The 19,610-nt window shown below is 38.7% G+C and overlaps 2 protein-coding genes across 6 annotated transcripts in view; one reads left to right on the top strand and one right to left on the bottom strand.

Moving 5' to 3' along the window:
* The first annotated feature begins 437 nt into the window (after positions 1-437).
* Positions 438-18,475, top strand: LOC134204695 (phosphatidylinositol N-acetylglucosaminyltransferase subunit A-like). The gene is made up of 5 exons (XM_062679476.1): positions 438-577; positions 630-966; positions 1,026-1,143; positions 1,591-2,353; positions 17,782-18,475. The coding sequence occupies exons 1-5, from the start codon at positions 567-569 to the stop codon at positions 18,056-18,058; spliced, it is 1,506 nt and encodes a 501-aa protein (XP_062535460.1). The 5' UTR covers positions 438-566; the 3' UTR covers positions 18,059-18,475.
* Positions 18,372-19,610, bottom strand: part of LOC134204693 (uncharacterized) — a 109,102-nt gene continuing 107,863 nt past the window's right edge. For all 5 annotated transcript variants that reach the window (XM_062679473.1, XM_062679472.1, XM_062679471.1 and 2 more), the window contains exon 8: positions 18,372-19,236. In XM_062679473.1, the coding sequence (XP_062535457.1) occupies positions 18,899-19,236 (338 nt within the window). In that variant the 3' untranslated portion in view covers positions 18,372-18,898. The remainder of the gene's footprint in view (positions 19,237-19,610) is intronic.

Genomic DNA, 19,610 nt, shown 5'->3' on the forward strand with positions numbered 1-19,610 from the left:
TCACCAAACGAAAAATGCACTTTCCACCGCTGTAAACACGACACCTTCACCGTTCCGAGCTTGCGACGGGATGCACCTACGCGGATTCACTTGTTCCTTTGGTCGCCGATGTAATATTGCACAATTTTTCAACGAAAAACTGGACCGACAGTAGGAGCGCAGTCGATGAACATCACTTATTCCGAGAGAGAAGTCGCCATTTGTATGGTGTTTGCTGTTGCCAGACAAGGAGGTCCAAGCTTGAAGTGAAAGGAAATAAGCTGACGAGTGCGACAAAAGATGAGTGCTTGTTTGACGTTTGACTTGTTTGACGTTTTTGACGTCACGTATGAAAAAGAGTATGACCTTTTCTTCAAAAGCAAAACTTTATCTTTTCCGTGTACTTTTTTGTTTGTTTTGGTCTATTTGATCTTCCTTTTTGCTTTGCATTCTCATCTCATGTCACCTGCTTCACATGCGTGGACTTGGGTGCGGAAAATCAAAAACCTGTAGAAGATAGCCAGCAGTTTTTTTGCAAAAAATATGATCCACTGAATCTAGTGCTTGTGTTGATACGGTTCCGAAGCATGAGAATATGGTAAGACCTTCAAATATGCTTATTCTGTTGATCCTAACATAATGCTCCTCAGCATCGCTTCGGATTTCTTCTACCCGAACATGGGTGGAGTGGAGGAACACATCTTCAATCTGTCCCAATGTTTGCTCTCCCGTGGTCACAAAGTGATAATCGTGACCCATTCGTACGGTGACCGGAAGGGTATCCGCTACATGACCAACGGGCTGAAGGTGTATTACATTCCCATTAAGGTATTCTACAATCAAGTCATCCTGCCGACCATGATCTGCAATATTCCACTGCTGCGATACATTTTGATTCGCGAACAAATCGAAATTGTCCACGGCCATTCGGCATTCAGCACCCTGGCACACGAAGCAATGAACGTAGGACAACTGCTTGGATTGAGGGTAAGAATATTTAAATTCGGATGTCTTTTCTTTGAATAATTCCAATTAACAAATTGTAGTCAGTGTTTACCGATCACAGTCTCTTCGGCTTCGCGGATTTATCTGCCGTGGTGACTAACAAATTTCTGGAGATTTCCCTCGCGAATTGCAATCACTGCATTTGTGTGTCTCATACGGGTAAGCTTTCTTTCCATTCGACGAATTAGTCAATCGTCTGTCTGTGTGCATGTGTGTCTGTTTTGCAGTATTACATTTTTTATATTACTGGTTCTTCAATTAGTCACTTCAGTCAAATTTTGAGGATATATTATAATCGAAAACTTTTTCATCGGGAAAGACTTATTTGTTTGATTATCATAAATTTAAAGAGGACAATCACTTTTCAAGACTAGCTTGAACTCTTTATCTCCAGCATTAGAAAAACCGAAGAACATCCGGCAACAGACCCAAAAGTCCATAAAACACAGTTTAGCCACCTCAGCCACATGCATATTCGGTTTACGACAGCTACAAAACTCACATTTTTTGCATTATTAGGGAAAGCTCTATATCGTATTTATTAAGATTAAGAAATCTCTAAATTCCGAATAATGATCAAATTATGTATTTATATTCACATTTCAGGTAAAGAAAATACGGTGCTTCGAGCCAAAGTACACCAGGATAAGGTCTCGGTGATACCAAATGCTGTTGACACGGCACACTTCACCCCGAACCCGTGCCAACGACCAACGGATCCGGACCGAATCAATGTGGTGGTAGTTTCGCGATTAGTTTACCGCAAAGGAGTCGATCTGTTGGCAGGAATTTTACCAAAGCTCAAACATTGTCCCAACATCCACTTCATTGTGGGGGGCGATGGACCAAAGCGGGCGTTGCTGGAGGAGATTCGCGAGAAGAATAACATGCAGGACCGGGTAACGATGCTGGGTGCGTTGGAACACAGTCAAGTGAGGGATGTTCTCGCGCAAGGGCACATCTTTTTGAACACCTCCTTGACTGAGGCTTACTGCATGGCAATAGTGGAGGCGGCTTCCTGTGGAATGCAAGTGGTTTCCACGCGGGTTGGAGGAATCCCGGAAGTGCTACCGGACAGTTTAATCATTCTGACGGAACCAACGGTAGAGTCCGTGTATCGTGGCTTGATGGTTGCTATTAGAAGAGAAGCTGAGAAGAAACATATTGGATACATGTATCTTAACGGCAGTATAGATGGCACGATAGGAGTGTGTCGCGATTTAAAAAGATGTGTGGCGCCTTGTCCTTTTGAGAGGAACAACATTGTAGCAAATTTGTATAATTGGGATAACGTTACTGGACGGACGGAGAAAGTTTATCGGAAGGTACTGCAGGAAAAGGAATCCAGCCTAGGAAAAATGATGGCCAAGTAAGTAAATATATTGTTTACCTCCACAACAGGTTTTTAATTCTATAGCCTTAGATTACATTTACCAGAATCCTAAATGGTGTTTTGCCATTTAATCGTTCGTTGGACATTACGTGCCATTGAATGAGCTAAAACTTGACCATTTAAATCAGTGGTCCTCAAAGTGTGGTCCGCGGGCCGCAAAGGATTTCTACATGTGGCCCATTGATAAGCATTATGTATATGATAGAAAAAGCTTTTTATCGTTCCCAATATTTCGTTGTACACAACAAAAAAAAAGTTTATCTTTTGAATATATGATTTCTATCTTTAAAAGTATTGTTGCTTTCGAAGCAACGGAAAATTTGCGGTTTTCTAACAGCACAAAATGCAACCCAGATTTGTTTTGAATGGTTTATTGTGGGTAGGGTGCGGTTAAAAAATCCCTGAGGATAACAATATTTGAAGTACATTTAGGTCCGAGTTTATATCTTTGTCATTAGTCTATGTTGATTGTCTGTTTGTCTGTAAATATATTTGCATGTCTAAATATGTTGTCTGTGTTGCATGACTGGGCCCTACTTAGCCTAGTGGTAAGACGCGCGGCTACAAAGCAAGACCACGATGAAGGTGGCTGGGTTAGATTTCCGGTGCCGGTCTAGTTTCAGTTTGAAAATCGTCTTGCCTTCTCTGGACATTAAAGTATCATCGTATTAGCCTCATGATATACAAATGCATAAATAGTTATTTGGATTAGAAACCTCGCAGTTAACAAGTGCTTAATGAACACTAAGCTGCAAGGCGGCAATGTTCCAGAGCTCGTCCATAGGCAAATCTCATCAGTCGAAAGTCGTTACGGCTTAATTCGATCGAGAACATTCTTCACTGATTGGACCAGTCGTTCCCAACAGCCACCAAAATGGGGCCCGGCCGGTGAAATTAGTGCCACGGTCATTCAGGTATTCAAATGATTTTCCTCTTCTGGCTTGGAAGTTCAGTAGGGCCATGATACATGAATCAGTAATGAGAGAATGGGCGATCTCGAGATGTACGGTGAATAATGCACCCGAACGTTTCTCGACTCTTCAGCCTACAACTTGTATCGGTCCGAAATATGTAGTCCACTCCAGTGTGCGTAAACGGTCTTGAGAATGCAGCTAGCCGAGCTGGTGGGTGTTCTGCCATCATTAGGGGCTGTGCCCCTGAACGGAGTCTTGGAATATGGTATTTCTGCCTGATTTCATTCATTGCCGTTTCATGGTTAATGTGTCGGAACCTTCGATGATACTCGGCAACCACCAAATCCGTCAATGCACTTACTTTCGGTAGTAAGATTGGATTCTTCACTGACTCTGCAGCGTACTGGCACGCATCGATTCAACCTCGCATCCGCAAAACTCCGTCTTCATCGATCATTAAGCTCAATTTGAAGAGCGGCCTAGTGACAGTGTACGTCTGTACTGTGACCTATAGGATTTCTCCAGGTGTAAAAACTCCGGTCTTCCAAACCAACGACCTTTCGGGGATAAATCAGGCATTATTTCTGCCATTTGATACCTTCATCCGCCATGTTCAACTTGGTTGGAATCCAACTCCACTCGCAACTCCACCACTATTCCAGCACATTGTATTTTTCTAGTCCGATAAAAAATAACGCTCCCTAATTATTATCTGGTGTAACTCGCATATCTAAGACTTGGTGGAACATTTCACTGATGAAATCCGTAAAGCACCGTCAGCAGTGATGTCAACTGATCAGAGCCGATCCAGTGAGCGAAAACGAATTCAATGATACTCCCAGTCGCTGCAGCATCCCAGACGATTCTATTCTTTCCGGGTTTGGTGGGATTATAGTTACCGGAAAAATTTGCAGATACCAATCTCTTTGATGCGTTATTATTGCTTCAGCAAGCTTCAGCAGAAGGTAGTTGTATCAAATTCCTGTATCGTGACCGTAACATGTCTGCCAGCTGTAGATCACGATCCATTCTCTTCTCCAAACAAACCAATCGCTTCATAGCCACGCCTCTGCTGGCCGGTAATGTTGCGTTGTCAAATCGCCACAGTAGTCCGGTTTCATGCAGATCTCTTTTCAAGCTTGTTTTCGATCGAAGAAGCTTCTCTGCGCGCTCATTATCTTTTGACAGCAACGGTTTCGATGGCTTATAGATCCCTAAACTCACAATCGAGGAATATTTCTTCAACGGTTCAGGCTGGTTTCTTCGTCGCTACCACAGTAACATATTCGAAGACCATGGAATGCACTAAATTTAGGCTTAAAGCTTAAGGCTCCCTTCATGATTCTTGGTACTGCTGCACAAGGACCGTAGACGACCCAGCCGAGACGTGTCTTTGCTGCCGTTGGTTGGTCGGATTTTCCTGCTGTTTAATGCATGACCTAAGTGACAATTGTCGATACCAATCAGGATCCTCAGAGATTTTTTTTTCATATAAGTTTATCTGCATTCAAATAAGGGTACATAATGAGAAGCAAGCTGTGACATCGCGACTGTCTGGTGGAAGGGCCAAACTCTGAACGGTGTGAACCTTCGGCATGTCGTAGACTCTCGTCCCATCTTGTACACCGTCATTCTTCATCAGTGCAATTTTCGACTTCTCTTCGTAACGACACTGCTCTGCTGTCCGATTCAAGAATAACGGACAAGCTGTTCCTAAGCGGAGACGCTGTTTAATTCATCCAACAGAATCTGCTACATAAACGAAGAAGAAGAGCCATCATCCAGGAAGGCGTACGTTTTCAACGATACTCCCCTGAATAACACTTAGCTGGTTATGGGGATGTGGGTATTGCAGCTTTGTGTTGCTCTCTTGGTGTTGACATCCTCGGAGGTGTTGGCCGAATCATGCAACAATTGATTGTGCATGAATATTGAAGCTACATCCATTTCTCCCACATGGCGTTCGGACCAGACAAGCTCCGAAATGCTTCCGCAACTTTCTGCATAGCTTGAACTCTGAATCACTGAATAACGATCGCTTATGGCCCGTTTACATATAGGCTAGTTCTAGCGGACAATGCACTGTCCGACAATACTAGCTCGATATTAGCATAATGTAAACACTATTAGCTCATGACAATTCCTGTTTACATTATGCTAATTTCGTGCTAGTATTGTCGGACAGCATTGTCCGCTAGAAACAGCCTATATGTAAACGGCCATTATGGCCCGTTTACATATGAGCTAGTTCTAGCGGACAATGCACTGTCCGACAATACTAGCGCGATATTAGCACAATGTAAACAGGAATTGTCCTCGCTAATACGCGTTTACATTATGCTAATTTCGTGCTAGTATTGTCGGATAGTGCATTGTCCGCTAGAACTAGCTCATATGTAAACGGGCCAATAATGAGAAATATGGGAAAGCGGTCATTGTGAGCCAATGAGGCATTGAGAACTGTCGAAAGGGTGAGCCAAATGAACATTGTTTTTGTTGTAGATTCAGAGGTATTGCGTTTGTTGTGAAATAGATTTAAAAAAAAGTTACATTGAAAGATCAATTTATTTTACTTTCTTCAGAAAGTAATATGATAGTTATATGAAACTCTCACAGTTTATGGATCGTTTTCGTTCATTCAGCATTGTCTTTTTTGTTTTAACGGAGTTTCGTCTGAAGTAATCGACGAATCTGAATCTTCATCGAGATCAAGATTAACACACAGAATAATTCTATTTTGCACAGTTCAATAAATTGAAACAAAACTTGTCAATACAAGCTTTTCACGTTTGTTTTTTCAGCGTAAATCTTTATGTTAAATGTTTATGTTGTCTTTGATTGTGCGAATTGAACAACTCAGTTGAATTCAACGACTTGCCCTGTCAAAACGTAGCATAAAAGTCTGTAACTTGAATCAAAAGTCTGAATAATGTCTGTAATCTGTATGATGTCTGTATGCAAGACCTAATGTCTGTATAAATACAGACATGTCTGTATGTCTGGCATCCTGTATCGAGATCGAACCCAGGTTCACCAATACATTCAAAACACAAACTGTCAAACAGGTGTTTGGTTTACGCTAAAGGAAAATGAAAACATGAAAGACATGGAAGGGTGCGGATGGGTATTTGACTTTAATCGTTTTTGTTTCATTTATTGAATTCATCAATTTTGTTGCTGTCTTCCACGTAAAAATGGATTATTTTAATTGTGTGTTGTCTTCAAGTTTCTGATAATGAAATGGATTCAGATACTGACATATTTTTTGCTGATTACTTCAGACGGTAGCTCCGTTATAAACAAAATGATGGTTAAAAATTTTGATGAAAATTTGATTGATAAATGCAGGACGAGAAGGTAGCTGCAGCTGCTATTTATTCACTATTACGTTGTGTATTCGGTGATATGTTTTAGGTATAATTGTTTCAATGGGAAAAAATAGCGTACTGGAGTATCGATTATTATTTATACCAAAATGTTCATACCATTATTTTATTCGTTATTGCAGCCTGTGAATAATTTGTTTAAGGTTACGTATTTGGAAGAATTTAAACATAATATATTAACTCCTTTTATAAGGCAGTGACAACTATATTGCCATCAACAAATGATACGTTTTTCTGATTATTTACAATAGTTTTATTAATTATTCACCTTGCAGAGGGTATATTTGCTACCTAGTAACACTCCAGATGATACTTAGCCAGAAAATAAATTCAAATGTAAAATTTAGGAACAGTTTCATACGAATTGAGCATAATTTAAGAGTGGAAGAAGGATTTTGAGGTTGTAATTCGTTAAAACCGTCAAAGACATATTCTTACCCTTTGATATTTATTATGTTGAATCTCCTGTTATGTAATGGAAAATTATGTAGATTTGAAAAATTATTAGCCTTTTCTTGTATATTTGGTTTTTGTAGTTTTAAGGAAATCGCGGTTTATCCTAAAGGTTCCCTCTTGGGAGGAAAATACAAAAAATGTTAGTCAAATTGTAAAGGATTTGATTCTTTGTTTTAAAATAAAGGCCCCAAATCTCAATAAATTTTCTATTGGATTTTTTACAAATGTAACCTTAAACATATTATTCTGTTCTATTACATTTGAATGGCATAATTGATAATTCAAATGTAACACAATCACTGTTATCCAGAACGCTACTTAGAACCAGTATAACAGTTTATCGGGAAACACGGATTGGCATAATTACTGAAATGTTCCAGAGCGCCAAAATTCTTCACGGCAATCCACATTGCCGCCGCAATTCATCACAAGCTTCTAATCATAAATTTATTGATGGATTAACCATCATTTTTAAAATAAACAATTAACAGAAGAAAAATCAGACTTCTTCATTCAATTTATATAATAAGAAACAAAATAACACTAATAACAAAATCCAAAAGATGAAATCTGTATTAAATCTGATAAAATATTTATATTTCTGCCAGCTGATAAAAGTGCGAACTGAAAACAAAACAGATGATAGGGCTTGAGATCTCACTAACACCATCATACTGACTCGATCCCGATTCGTTTTTCGTTCGGTTATTCAGATTCGGGGTCGGACCTGACCCAGGTCTAAAACCGAAAACGACATTAGCAAACACTGCTAGCACTTGCCGCAGCGCAAACGTGAAGCTTGTATATGACTTTGCATTTGATGACAATTTGGAATATGTTTGTCTATCCACTAAGTGTTTAAATGAGTATTGTCACTGAAATAAAAAAGCAATATGAATGAACGAAATACGATCCATAAACCAGATTACTTCTACTTGCGAAAGTAAAATAAATTGATCTGCCTGCCTTATAAAGGGTTAATATATTATGTTTAAATTCTTCAAATCCGTAACCTTAAACAAATTATTCACAGAGCTGCAATAACGAATAAAATAATGGTATGAACATTTTGGTATAAATAATAATCCGATACTCCGGTACGCTATTTTCCCATTGAGAGAGCAATTATACCTAAAGCATATCACCGAATACACAACGTAATAGTGAATAAATAGCAGCTGCAGCTACCTTCTCGTCACTGCATTTATCAATCAAATTTTCATCAAAAATTTTAACCATCATTTTGTTTATAACGGAGCTACCGTCTGAAGTAATCAGCAAAAAATATATCGGTATCTGAATCCATTTCATTATCAGAGAAACTTGAAGACAACACACAATTAAAATAATCCATTTTTACGTGGAAGACAGCAACAAAATTGATGAATTCAATAAATGAAACAAAAACGATTAAAAGTCAAATACCCATCCGCACCCTTCCATGTCTTTCATGTTTTCATTTTCCTTTAGCGTAAACATAAACACCTGTTTGACAGTTTGTGTTTGAATGTATTGGTGAACCTAGGTTCGATCTCGATACAGGGATGCCAGACATACAGACATGTCTGTATTTATACAGACATTAGGTCTTGCATACAGACATCATACAGATTACAGACATTATACAGACTTTTGATTAAAGTTACAGACTTTTATGCTACGTTTTGACAGGGCAAGTGAATTGAACAACTCAGTTGAATTCAATTGACTTGCCAAAAGTTGAACATGTTCAACTTTATTTTCGTTCAAGTGAATTGAATTAAGGTGTTTACACGTTCAATTCTCGTTCGATTCAAGCTACTTGCTCAATTCACTTGCCTTGTCTAAACGTAGCATTAAGGTTCCCCCAAACACACGCGACGCGACAGTCGCGACGCGATTCTATAGCTTGGCGACAGCGATTCTGTCGCCGTTGATATGGAAGCGTAAATAGAGTATTGCCTGCAGCGACCCAACGATAGAATCGCGACGACTAGTTGTCGCCGTCGCTGCGATGAAATCGCTTAGGTCTGGGGGAGCCTTTACAGACATTCAGTTTAAGGTGATTATAGAATGAAGCCCGTGGTGAATTTCAAATTCACCACACGTTTGTCTACATACATTTCTAAAAGCCCAAATCTGGCGTAATAGTTGTCGTACAGTGCCGAAACTCAAATTATGATTGTTCAGCATAACTAAGTAAACGATCTACCATTATTTCAGCCCCATACGCGTTATAGATCTTTCATCTCGTGTTCATGAAAAAAATATTGGAAAAGCACGTGGTTTACAAAATGGCCGATTTCTGGCTTCTTTCTATAATCACCTTAAAAAAAACTTTGGGCTGGAAACGGAATCCTTTTGGGCTTTCCAATTACACTATTTTGGGCTTTCAAACAAAATCGTTATGGGGATTTCGTACGAAATTCTATAAGGTTTCCAAATGGTATCATTTTGGAATTCCGAGCGGAGCCTTTCAGGCTTTTGAACGGCATCCCTTTTGAGTTCCAAACAGAATCCTTTTAGAATTTCAAACGGAAAGATTCTTCGATTCCTTTCGGAAACCTAAAAAGATTGCATTCAGAAGTCCAAAATTAATCCATTCTAAAGCCATTCAAAAGCAAAAAAATACCATTAGGTTGCCCAAAAGATATCCGATCGTACGGATTTTCGATCAGAATTATGTGAACTTCCGAACGTAATCCTTCTGAGTTCACTTACGGAATCTATTCGATTTTCTGAACGAAATTCTTTTGGGTTTTTGAAAGTAATCACTCTGGGCTTCCCAAAGAAATCCTTTTGGACTTCCATACGGAATTGATGGGATTCTGAACAAAATCATTCTAGAATTAAGAACGGAATACTTTTGGTCTTCCGAACGGAATCTTTTGGACTTTCGATTAGAGCGTTCTGGGCTTCTGAACGGAATCTTTTTCTGCTTCTGGGCTCGCTTCTACTTCTAGATTTCCTACCGAAGCTCTAACAGGATTTGTTTAGGAAGCGCGAAAGGAATCGATTCGAAAATCTAGAAGAGATCTTTACAAAAGCCGAAAAGAGCTCCGTTCAGAAAACCAAAAAATAACGGTTTTTAAACCGAAAACAAGGCCTTTCTCTTAGTTTCAGAGCGAAATTATTTAGGATTCTGGAAGAAATTCTTTTGGGCTTCCTAAACAGATTTTTTTGGATTTCCGAACGAAACTTTGTTGGTAAAAATTTACGAAATTATTTTGGACTTTACTTTCAAACGGTCGGGTTTAAAATTTCGAAAGGTATACTTTTGGAATTCCAAGTGGAGCCATTTGGGCTTCTGAATCTTGTTCTGAATGCATCTTTTCTGTTTCTGTAAAAGCCTTAAAAGATTACGTTCGGAAGCCGAAACGATTTTGTTCAAAAGCGCAAAAAGAGTTCTGTTCGGAAGCCCAAAAAAGTTCGAAAGACCAAAGGTTTACTCTGGTTGTAAACCCAAAGATTTTCGTTTCGTTCTTTGGGTTTCTAAACGGATTTATTCCTTCTGTGCCTCTCCTCCGAACTGAACTCTTTTGAACTTCCCAACGGATTTTCAGTTAGAAAGTTGCGTATATATTATCAATGTATGCTAATGAACAACATACATATTGATAAGAACATTATTCAGAGCTTTGTAGTGGAATATCTTCACTTATCATAAGACAAGAAACTATTATCCCGTTTAATTCCACCACTTCATTGTAACTTTAGAGTAGTTTGAGTAGTCCTACACCGACTTTTCGATTCTTCGATATTCTACGTTATCAAAAGTGCATGATTTTTAAATAATTTTCTAATTCCTGTACCTTATGAACTCCATACAGACACATACAGACATTTTTCTGAGATTAATACAGATTTTTTTAAATTGTATCTGGCATCACTGTACTCGATAAATCGGCAGAGCGAACCTCATTCGTTTTGGGTCGGATCTGGTGCGGATCGCGATCCAACCTGAACGAATAACCGAACGTTTTGACAGCTGTTAGAGCGGATCCGGAGCAGAACTAGGTTCGACCCAGCAATAACCGAAAACGACATAAGTCGTCCTCGAAAAGTATTTGTATTTCTCTCATTATAGGATCCCTAGGTTGAACCGCCTAAAAGTTTCGACCGAATTGCAATCTTGTTTACAAACAACACATCTTCGAACTGAAGATCTTGAAACGACTGCCGTTTCACTGTGTATGCTCACAAACTCATTTCTTCGGTCTCGTTGCTCCATCCTTGAGACTCCGTTGATCGATGGTAGTGTTACCAAGCTAGCCGCTTCTACTACCCAGCCAATTTCCAAATGCTGACAGCGTTACCTTCAACAGCGCCTGCCGGTGCATCGCCCACTTTACTGATGCCGGCAGCCTGTCGGCCAATTTTCCTAATCTCAGCTCTGGTGGTGGATGCTTTTTCAGCCCATGAATTATTCATTGTAGATCGTTTGTAAAAGCCGTAAGGGGCCATCCACAAAGTACGTCACGCTCCTAGGGGGGAGGGGGGTTACGAGCAGCGTGACGACTCATACAAAAAATTTAGAGGTTTAATACAAAAAGTGTGACGAAGGGGGGAGGGGGGGTTGAAAATCGCCAATTTTTGCGTGACGTACTTTATGGATCTTCCCTAAGGTAGGCAATTATAATGTGCTTCTTCAAGTGAGAATCATCAGCCATATTTTGGGTAAGAATGTTCCAATATTGTTCAAATAGTTTTGGTTAATAAAGATTCGACTGTTTACTTCGATGAAATTTACTTCCAGGGTGCAGCAGCCGTAAAAATTGTAGACAACAACCTTCCGTGCACCAAATATACGGTAATCGTCACTGAGTGGCGATACCGGCGTTTCTATCTGTTTTGTTAAACCTGCTACTCTATGTTTTGAAACTTTTATTTCATTGGAAATCGATAAAATGTAGTGATGAAATTTCGTTTGTACTATCACTGAATAAACGTCATCACTTGTATTCGCGACTACGAAGGTAAATTCTTCACGCACAGTAGGGTGTCCCAAAATTGTACAAAGTCTGGGATTTTGGGGGCTCAACCTTCAAATGAAAGCTTTGGGTAAAACAAAAGAAAAATTGTTCTACGACAACTCTGGGAAATGACGTTTAGGGGTGGCCCCGACGTGTTTTATGAAAAAAGTGCATTTTTTATAGGTAACATCGAAAATACCGGTATATCGGAAAGAAATTCGATGAAGCTCATCCATTTTATATTTTTACATTTAACTTAGGGTCTATACTTTATGGTAAAACTTTGATACCGCATGTTTTAGGTCTATATATTTTTCACTGATGCTTTAAATGCCCAAAAATGATGATTTTTTCTTAATATTTTTTTATTAATGCATCCAAAACGGGTATCCATCATAATGCTTTCGAAACTAGATATACATAAAAAGATGGGGAATTTTATAACGAATATTTTGCTAAAAATAGCAACCTCCTATCTCTATCCGTTTAAAAGTTATTCACGATTTACTGCAGCTTGGAAAAAGACTTTTTGAAATTTCGGATCATAATACCTGGATCATGTTTAAGTAAAAAACGCCTACTTTTCCATACCAACCAAATGAGCGCTTTAATAACCAATATAGTATTCATATGAGTTGCATAAAATTGATTTTAATACTTATTTGAATGTTATAATGGAAACCCAACGATGGACCAGCAGTAACATGATTGACTACAAATTGTTCAGTTAGTCTGGGTGAGTGCTATAATGAAAAACCTACATTGGGACAGTCGTTACTTGACTACATTTAGCTGAATTAGTTTGGGTGAGTGTTTAAATAGTGTACTCTAAGCGTCTCGTAATAAATGAAATGGTTTGTTGGACATAACATCACAATTTTCCAAAGGCAATTGCATTCATCACTTCATAGCTTTTCAAGCTATGCAATTTGGCACGATAAGATGGAATCTTATTGTTCTCTGCCGCAACATAATTTATTGGCATGAATGATCATGTGGAGTAAATTCGATTGTACAATTTTGGTATAGATTTATCATATTAAAGCCCATTTTTCGTCATTGCAAAAAATAGCGTGTGCAACTCGTTGCAAAACTCGATTTTTTCAGCACTCGTAGTTGTTATCCCACGCGGCAAGCCTCGCTGGATAAACGGACAACTCGTGCTGAAAAAATCATCTTTTTGCAACTAGCTTGAGCTTGAGCTTGAGCTTGCTTGACTGCTCGTAGTTGCTACTCCATTATGACCAGATCAGCTGTTCTTGCACAGGGAACCAACAGATGTTTGCTTGGGACTAGCACACATCTTCAATGTACAAGTACTGGTGATCTCATTTGTTAGGGTCTTACTGGCGCCTGCCACGTCAGAATGCAAGTCAATGTAGGGAAGGGAGGAAATGATGATGCAATCACTCGCCCACTGCAAGCCGAATATACCTCTGCACTTGCCACGAGTTCATGCGGAATTTGTTGGAATTTCTGGGTTAGGTTGGAGAGGCAGAGGTCCGTCTTGGTTAACGAGCTGCCAATGTGATAGATAGGAGAAGGTAACTGATGGAATTTCTAATTGGATGTAGGAAACGAGCTCTATAGTTCATTTCCAATTCTAGCAGATTACTGTTAGAATACTCAAGTTGAAGGTATAGGAATAAAAATGGAAACGGTATGAAAGTCCATTTCCAGTTCTAGCGATTGCTAGAACATGAGAAATATAGAGGAAGATACAAAGTAGGAGAATGGAACGGACCTGGGATTGAACCCACGACCTCCTGCGTATGAGGCAGAAGCAGTAGCCATATGACTACCAAGCCCGCTTCGTGCTGAAAAAATCATCTTTTTGCAACTAGTTGCACAAACCAGGCATGGGAAAAATCAAAATTTCAAATAATCGAGGATGGCAACTCTCTCATGCGATCACCTATCAAAATGATCAATTGATGAAACTCGGTAGCGAGTGAGAATCGTTCGATAATTGTACCTCGATTTAAGCACTTACCGTTACTTTTTGAACTTATTCTCTACCTAACAATAAAACACAATGCCAAGCATCAGAATGACCTTCATTGTTGACATTAAATTTGTATTGGAAAGGTTTAAATTTAATTGATAGTTTTGTGTTTATTACTAATTGATTCCAATATTTGAAAAGTTATCGCCAAGGAAAACTCGCCTACTTTTCACACCTGAGATGTTATCAAATAATAACTTCAATCATTATCGTGTGAGAATGATTCAACACAGCTCTGGCACAAACTACTATTTTCCAACTAGTTACACAAATTACTATTATCATTATTATTTTATAATGCATATTGAAATATTTGGCATCTACCATCTACGGAATCTCTGGAAATAAGAACAATCTACACTAATTACGAACTATCTTGCCTACCAATACTGAATACAATGATAAATTGATTGCATTGATAAATCGGGACCAAAATGATCCAGCCGGATTAACTTCACATGATCGTGCTGGTAAAAAATCAAGTTGGTCAGAAAACAATTAATTTCCATGTTATCGTGAAACATTGCACAGCTCACCAAACCATGAAACGATAGCTGAACCTACCTATGGGTAGTTTTGAAACCATATTCATCAATCTATTTGAGTACTCACCCAGACTAACTGAACAATTTGTAGTCAGTCATGTTACTGCTGGTCCATCGTTGGGTTTCCATTATAACACTCAAATAAGTATTAAAATCAATTTTATGCAACTCATATGAATGCTATATTGGTTATTAAAGCGCTCATTTGGTTGGTATGGAAAAGTAGGCGTTTCTTTACTTAAACATGATCCAGGTATTATGATCCGAAATTTCAAAAAGTCTTTTTCCAAGCTGCAGTAAATCGTGAATAACTTTTAAACGGATAGAGATAGGAGGTTGCTATTTTTAGCAAAATATTCGTTATAAAATTCCCCATCTTTCTATGTATATCTAGTTTCGAAAGCATTATGATGGATACCCGTTTTGGATGCATTAATAAAAAAATATTAAGAAAAATTCATTATTTTAGGGCATTTAAAGCATTAGTGAAAAATATATAGAGCTAAAACATGTGGTATCAAAGTTTTACCATAAAGTATAGACCCTAAGTTAAATGTAAAAAATATAAAATGGATGGGTTTCATCGAATTTCTTTCCGATATACCGGTATTTTCGATGTTACCTATAAAAAATGCACTTTTTTCATAAAACGCGTCGGGGCCACCCCTAAACGTCATTTCCCAGAGTTGTCGTAGAACAATTTTTCTTTTGTTATACCCTAAGCTTTCATTTGAAGGTTGAGCCCCCAAAATCCCAGACTTGGTCCAATTTTGGGACACCCTAACGCACAGTCTGACAGTTCCTTATGGGATTTTACCAGGCCTATGATAAGAGCTCATGTTTAGCGTAGCCAACACCAACACCAACGCCGAGCAACGTACGTCAAATCTAAAAAAGCTTAACATAATAAAACATCCAAATTCAGCTTTCTTCAATATGTAACTTTAATCGGGAATATTCATTAAATATGACTAATGAATATAATTGATTCAAAACTTATCTACATGATTAATTTTGATTTTACTTACATGGTGAACAACAGTTTTTCTTTTATTTCACCAGGAAAAGCTTGAGCAGAATTTAAAAATAAATCCTGCTCTTTTATTGTTGTGGATATTTTTAATTATCAAGCTACAATCATTGGTGTTGTTGTCGATTGTTGACATCTCATGCAACTGACAGCGGTCTATCTGCACACTGTGCCCGGGACATGGTGGCTATTTTTAGGCTAATGGAGTTAGATAGGGATGTCTATGGCCTGGATTTTACTGTGGAGGAACAAGAAGGGGTGATTGGCGGCCATGTTTCACGCATAGTCTGACAGATAGCAATGAGATTTTACCATGAGAGTGAGTAGAGGCATTACTTTCGTATTCGCGAATTAAACGTTTTGACTATACTATACCTTATTATGCTCTTCTTCGCATAATTGTCCCATGTTTGTTTTTGGAGATCAAGTTTTTATCACAGTGCGGTCTATTCTCATGCATATTTTCCGTAAACATTAAAAAATACCGAACTTTGTTCAGAAAATTAGTGAAAACAACATCAAGTCTGTTTGTCCTATCGTTGAATTTCAATGCAGGGAATAAATTCATCATTATGGAAGAATCTGTTGTATAAACGAGCGATGCTTATAGGAATGGTATTCACTGAGTATTTCTTTCAAGACTGTGCACTTTTAGTGGTGAAAATGACCAGTTTGAAGGATCTTCATCCTAAGTGATAGAACTGTATTCTAACATATTCAACCACGTGAAGAGTAAAATTTTAAAAATAAAAATAAAATAAAAAGTCTAGCGATGTAAACTCCTTAAATCCCCTACCCGTTTGAAGCCAGAAATGAAAATTGCAGTTTAATCTACATGCGATTTTCTCAGTTGCACTTTTTTAAGTAGAACGGTAGTATTGTGTCATTATATTAATGAAAAAAAAGGTGATTTTTTTTATAACTTGTTGGGGGCATAGAGTGTGATGTTCTCGATAATAAACAATGTGGGCTCGCTTGACTGTGGATATACAACAGTAAAGCACATGTGATGATTGGGCAAATCAAGCATCCAAAAGATATTCAATTTGCAAAAAAAAAAAGAGCTAACGGCGGTGGAGGTTGGTACTCGGATTCTGGTGGGTTTTCCGCAAACGGGACCTTTAAGTGGTCTTGTTGTATCTAGAGAGTAGGAGGTTGAGGGTTCGAGTCCCTCCCAGACACGAGGATTTCGCAAATTTCATATCAATTTATCCCTCCTTAGCCGTGCGACAAGACGCGCGGCTACAAAGCAAGACCGTGCTGAGGGTGGCTGAGTTCGATTCCCGTTGCCGGTCTAGACAATTTTCGGATTGGAAATTGTCTCGACTTCCCTGGGCATAAAAGTATCATCGTGTTAGCCTCATGATATACGAATGCAAAAATGGTAACTTGGCTTAGAAACCTCGCAGTTAATAAATGTGGAAGTGATTAATGAAAACTAAGCTGTAAGGCGGCTCTGTCCCAGTGTGGAGATGTAATGCCACTAAGAAGAAGAATATCAATTTATCCTTTTCGAAACATGTGCTGTATAGTGTATATATGCACAGCCAAGATATTTAACAAATATCAAAGCCAATCAATATAATTTATTTTTAATTCGATTACTCCTAGAGGTGTGCGCTACTGCTTAAAATATGTCACGCATCTGCAACGCCGGTTGAAATTTGTGAAAACTGAAGAATTTTCAAAATTTCCAAAAATTCCGAGTTGTAATTCCGTGAATGTTGAGTCTACATTCCAATAAGTTTTTCGAGATATTTTCGTAGAATTTCTGTTTCTGATGGCCAGTTACCTCCTACAAGTTGAACGAGTTGGGAGTTCGGAGGCATATTTGAAAAAGAGATTTTGATGCTCAAACGCAACTAGTATATATAATGTGACCAGATGCTCTATTTTTCATCTTTATTTTTCAAAGTTATACCATTTTATGCCGCTTTAGTTTTATATTTTTAGAAATGTTCTAAAATTCAAACCTTTATCGATGTACCACAGCACTGCAGTTGATGCTTGCACACATTTTTTTCGAAGTGACAAATATTCATCAGACCGTCACTTTTCAAATTTCAGAATCAGCATAATCGCTCTCATTAAAACTTCAATTCTTGTCCCTTTTCAGCTGCCTCCGTAGTGGCGTCTGGCCATATCTTTTAGTCATTTCGTTGTGCCATCTAATCTTACGCTTCCTGGATTGGTTCGTACCGCGCAAATACATTGATCGCTGCCCATTGGACAATCCCTTCTGGGAGGGAACCGTCGCCAGTCGCAGCCGACAATCGTTGAACGACGTGCGGGTGCATGTGCATCCAATCCCTGGTTCAAGTGCGGCCCCCAATGCCGCTATGTCGCATTTGTCTTTCAACCGCCATTCTAGACGCCATAAATCCCCATCCTGACGACCGTCGCTGCTGAACTCCTCTTTTATGGCCGAGGAAAGGTTTTGAAGAAATATTAGGTAGAGTAAATTAAGGATTTGGTGGTTTTGGCTCTATTATTGGTTTTGAAGAAAAACAAAAGCATTCTGAAATTTGGTCGCAATATACTAAGATGTCCAAAGAATGTTCAGGACCAATTGAAGCACAATAGGTTAGAATAAATCCTTGCCAAAATAGAACAAAAGTTGCCAAAGCCGTTATTTCTCCGATTTCTATTGTGCAAACAGAATTTACAATCCGAGCTCATTCATTGTGGGAAATAAAAAAGACAGACTTTATGTGCATAGTATATAACGACAAGTTTTATATTTTTGTATATAGGTAGCTTTAAAAAATCTTTCCAAAAATTTTATTAAAGACGAAACAATACAATACGAATTTTCCTATGGGTTTTTTTCATTTGCATCCGAAACGACTTATTTATAAAGCGGCTATGCTGCTAAACTCGAATATTGCTTGGCTCCTTTATTGCTCATTTCTTATTTGAGGTTTGAGGAAGACTTTTATCTAATTTAAAACAATTCTCTCTATAAAACACATTACAAAGTAGAGCAATAAATTATTCAACAATTATTTTCTCCGTGATGTTAAAAAAGATTTCACTTCGATTAGTCTTCGGCATTAAAAAGAAAACAATATTCTTCTACAAACACACATTCAAACCACTAAAATATTCGAGGCACTCTTTAAGATCTTAAAACTGATTCTCAGGCACACTAGCGCGATCGCACCTTACGCACGTAACAATATATCTATATGTACAGGATAATTTCAAAATGCCCTAAAGCTTAGCTTCGCTTGTTACGCGATCTCCTCCACGTAGGTCGCGGGGAAAATGCCCACCTGACCGCGGAGCGCCCCCAGCCACCATCCGTCCTCCTGTTTGATATGGATATCAAGGATGTCCCCCGGTTGCAGTTCGAGTTCATCGTAAAGCTTTGGTGTGTAGTTGAACAGGGCTCGACAGCGGCCGACGACCACCGAAGTTGCCTCTACTCCAGAATTGTTGACAGCACCGTCATTCGCCGTATCGTCCGCACTGTGAGAATGGTGAACGTGGTGGCCGTTGCTGTGCTGACTTCTCTCGATTCCACTTGCTACACTTCTATCCTCTTCCTCGTCCTGGGAGGAGAATTCGTCTACAGAAATGGGAAGAAATTGTTAGTTTGTGCATTGACTCACACTTCAACCTCTTTTTACGACATTTTCTTAATTCGTTTCGTTCTCATGGGGGTGGGGCGTATGCTTCTAACGTAAGCAATTTTTCTGGCTTTTTCAAGAATGCCCAACCCATCAGATTTATTTCATACAAATTTTTATTTAACAACATTATTTCACACCATTTTCTCTCTACCCAACTATGTGTATCAGAATTGAATAACTGGGGTAAAGAATGTATTTTGAATCACCCTTACCGGGGCTCATTTTGGACCACCAAGAGGAATTTGCACTCAGTGGTCCAAAATACCTCTCTTACCCTGTCGGTTGCGTTTGAATAATAAACATGTGCTAT

Source organism: Armigeres subalbatus, unplaced genomic scaffold (assembly GCF_024139115.2).
Source record: "Armigeres subalbatus isolate Guangzhou_Male unplaced genomic scaffold, GZ_Asu_2 Contig823, whole genome shotgun sequence".
Classification (NCBI taxonomy): Eukaryota; Metazoa; Arthropoda; class Insecta; order Diptera; family Culicidae; genus Armigeres; species Armigeres subalbatus.

Bases quoted from the DNA above. Each gene is read 5' to 3' on its own strand.
- LOC134204695 (XM_062679476.1), top strand. The intron at 967-1,025 runs GTAAGAATATTT...AACAAATTGTAG, and splicing joins GACAACTGCTTGGATTGAGG to TCAGTGTTTACCGATCACAG. The intron at 1,144-1,590 runs GTAAGCTTTCTT...TTCACATTTCAG, and splicing joins CATTTGTGTGTCTCATACGG to GTAAAGAAAATACGGTGCTT.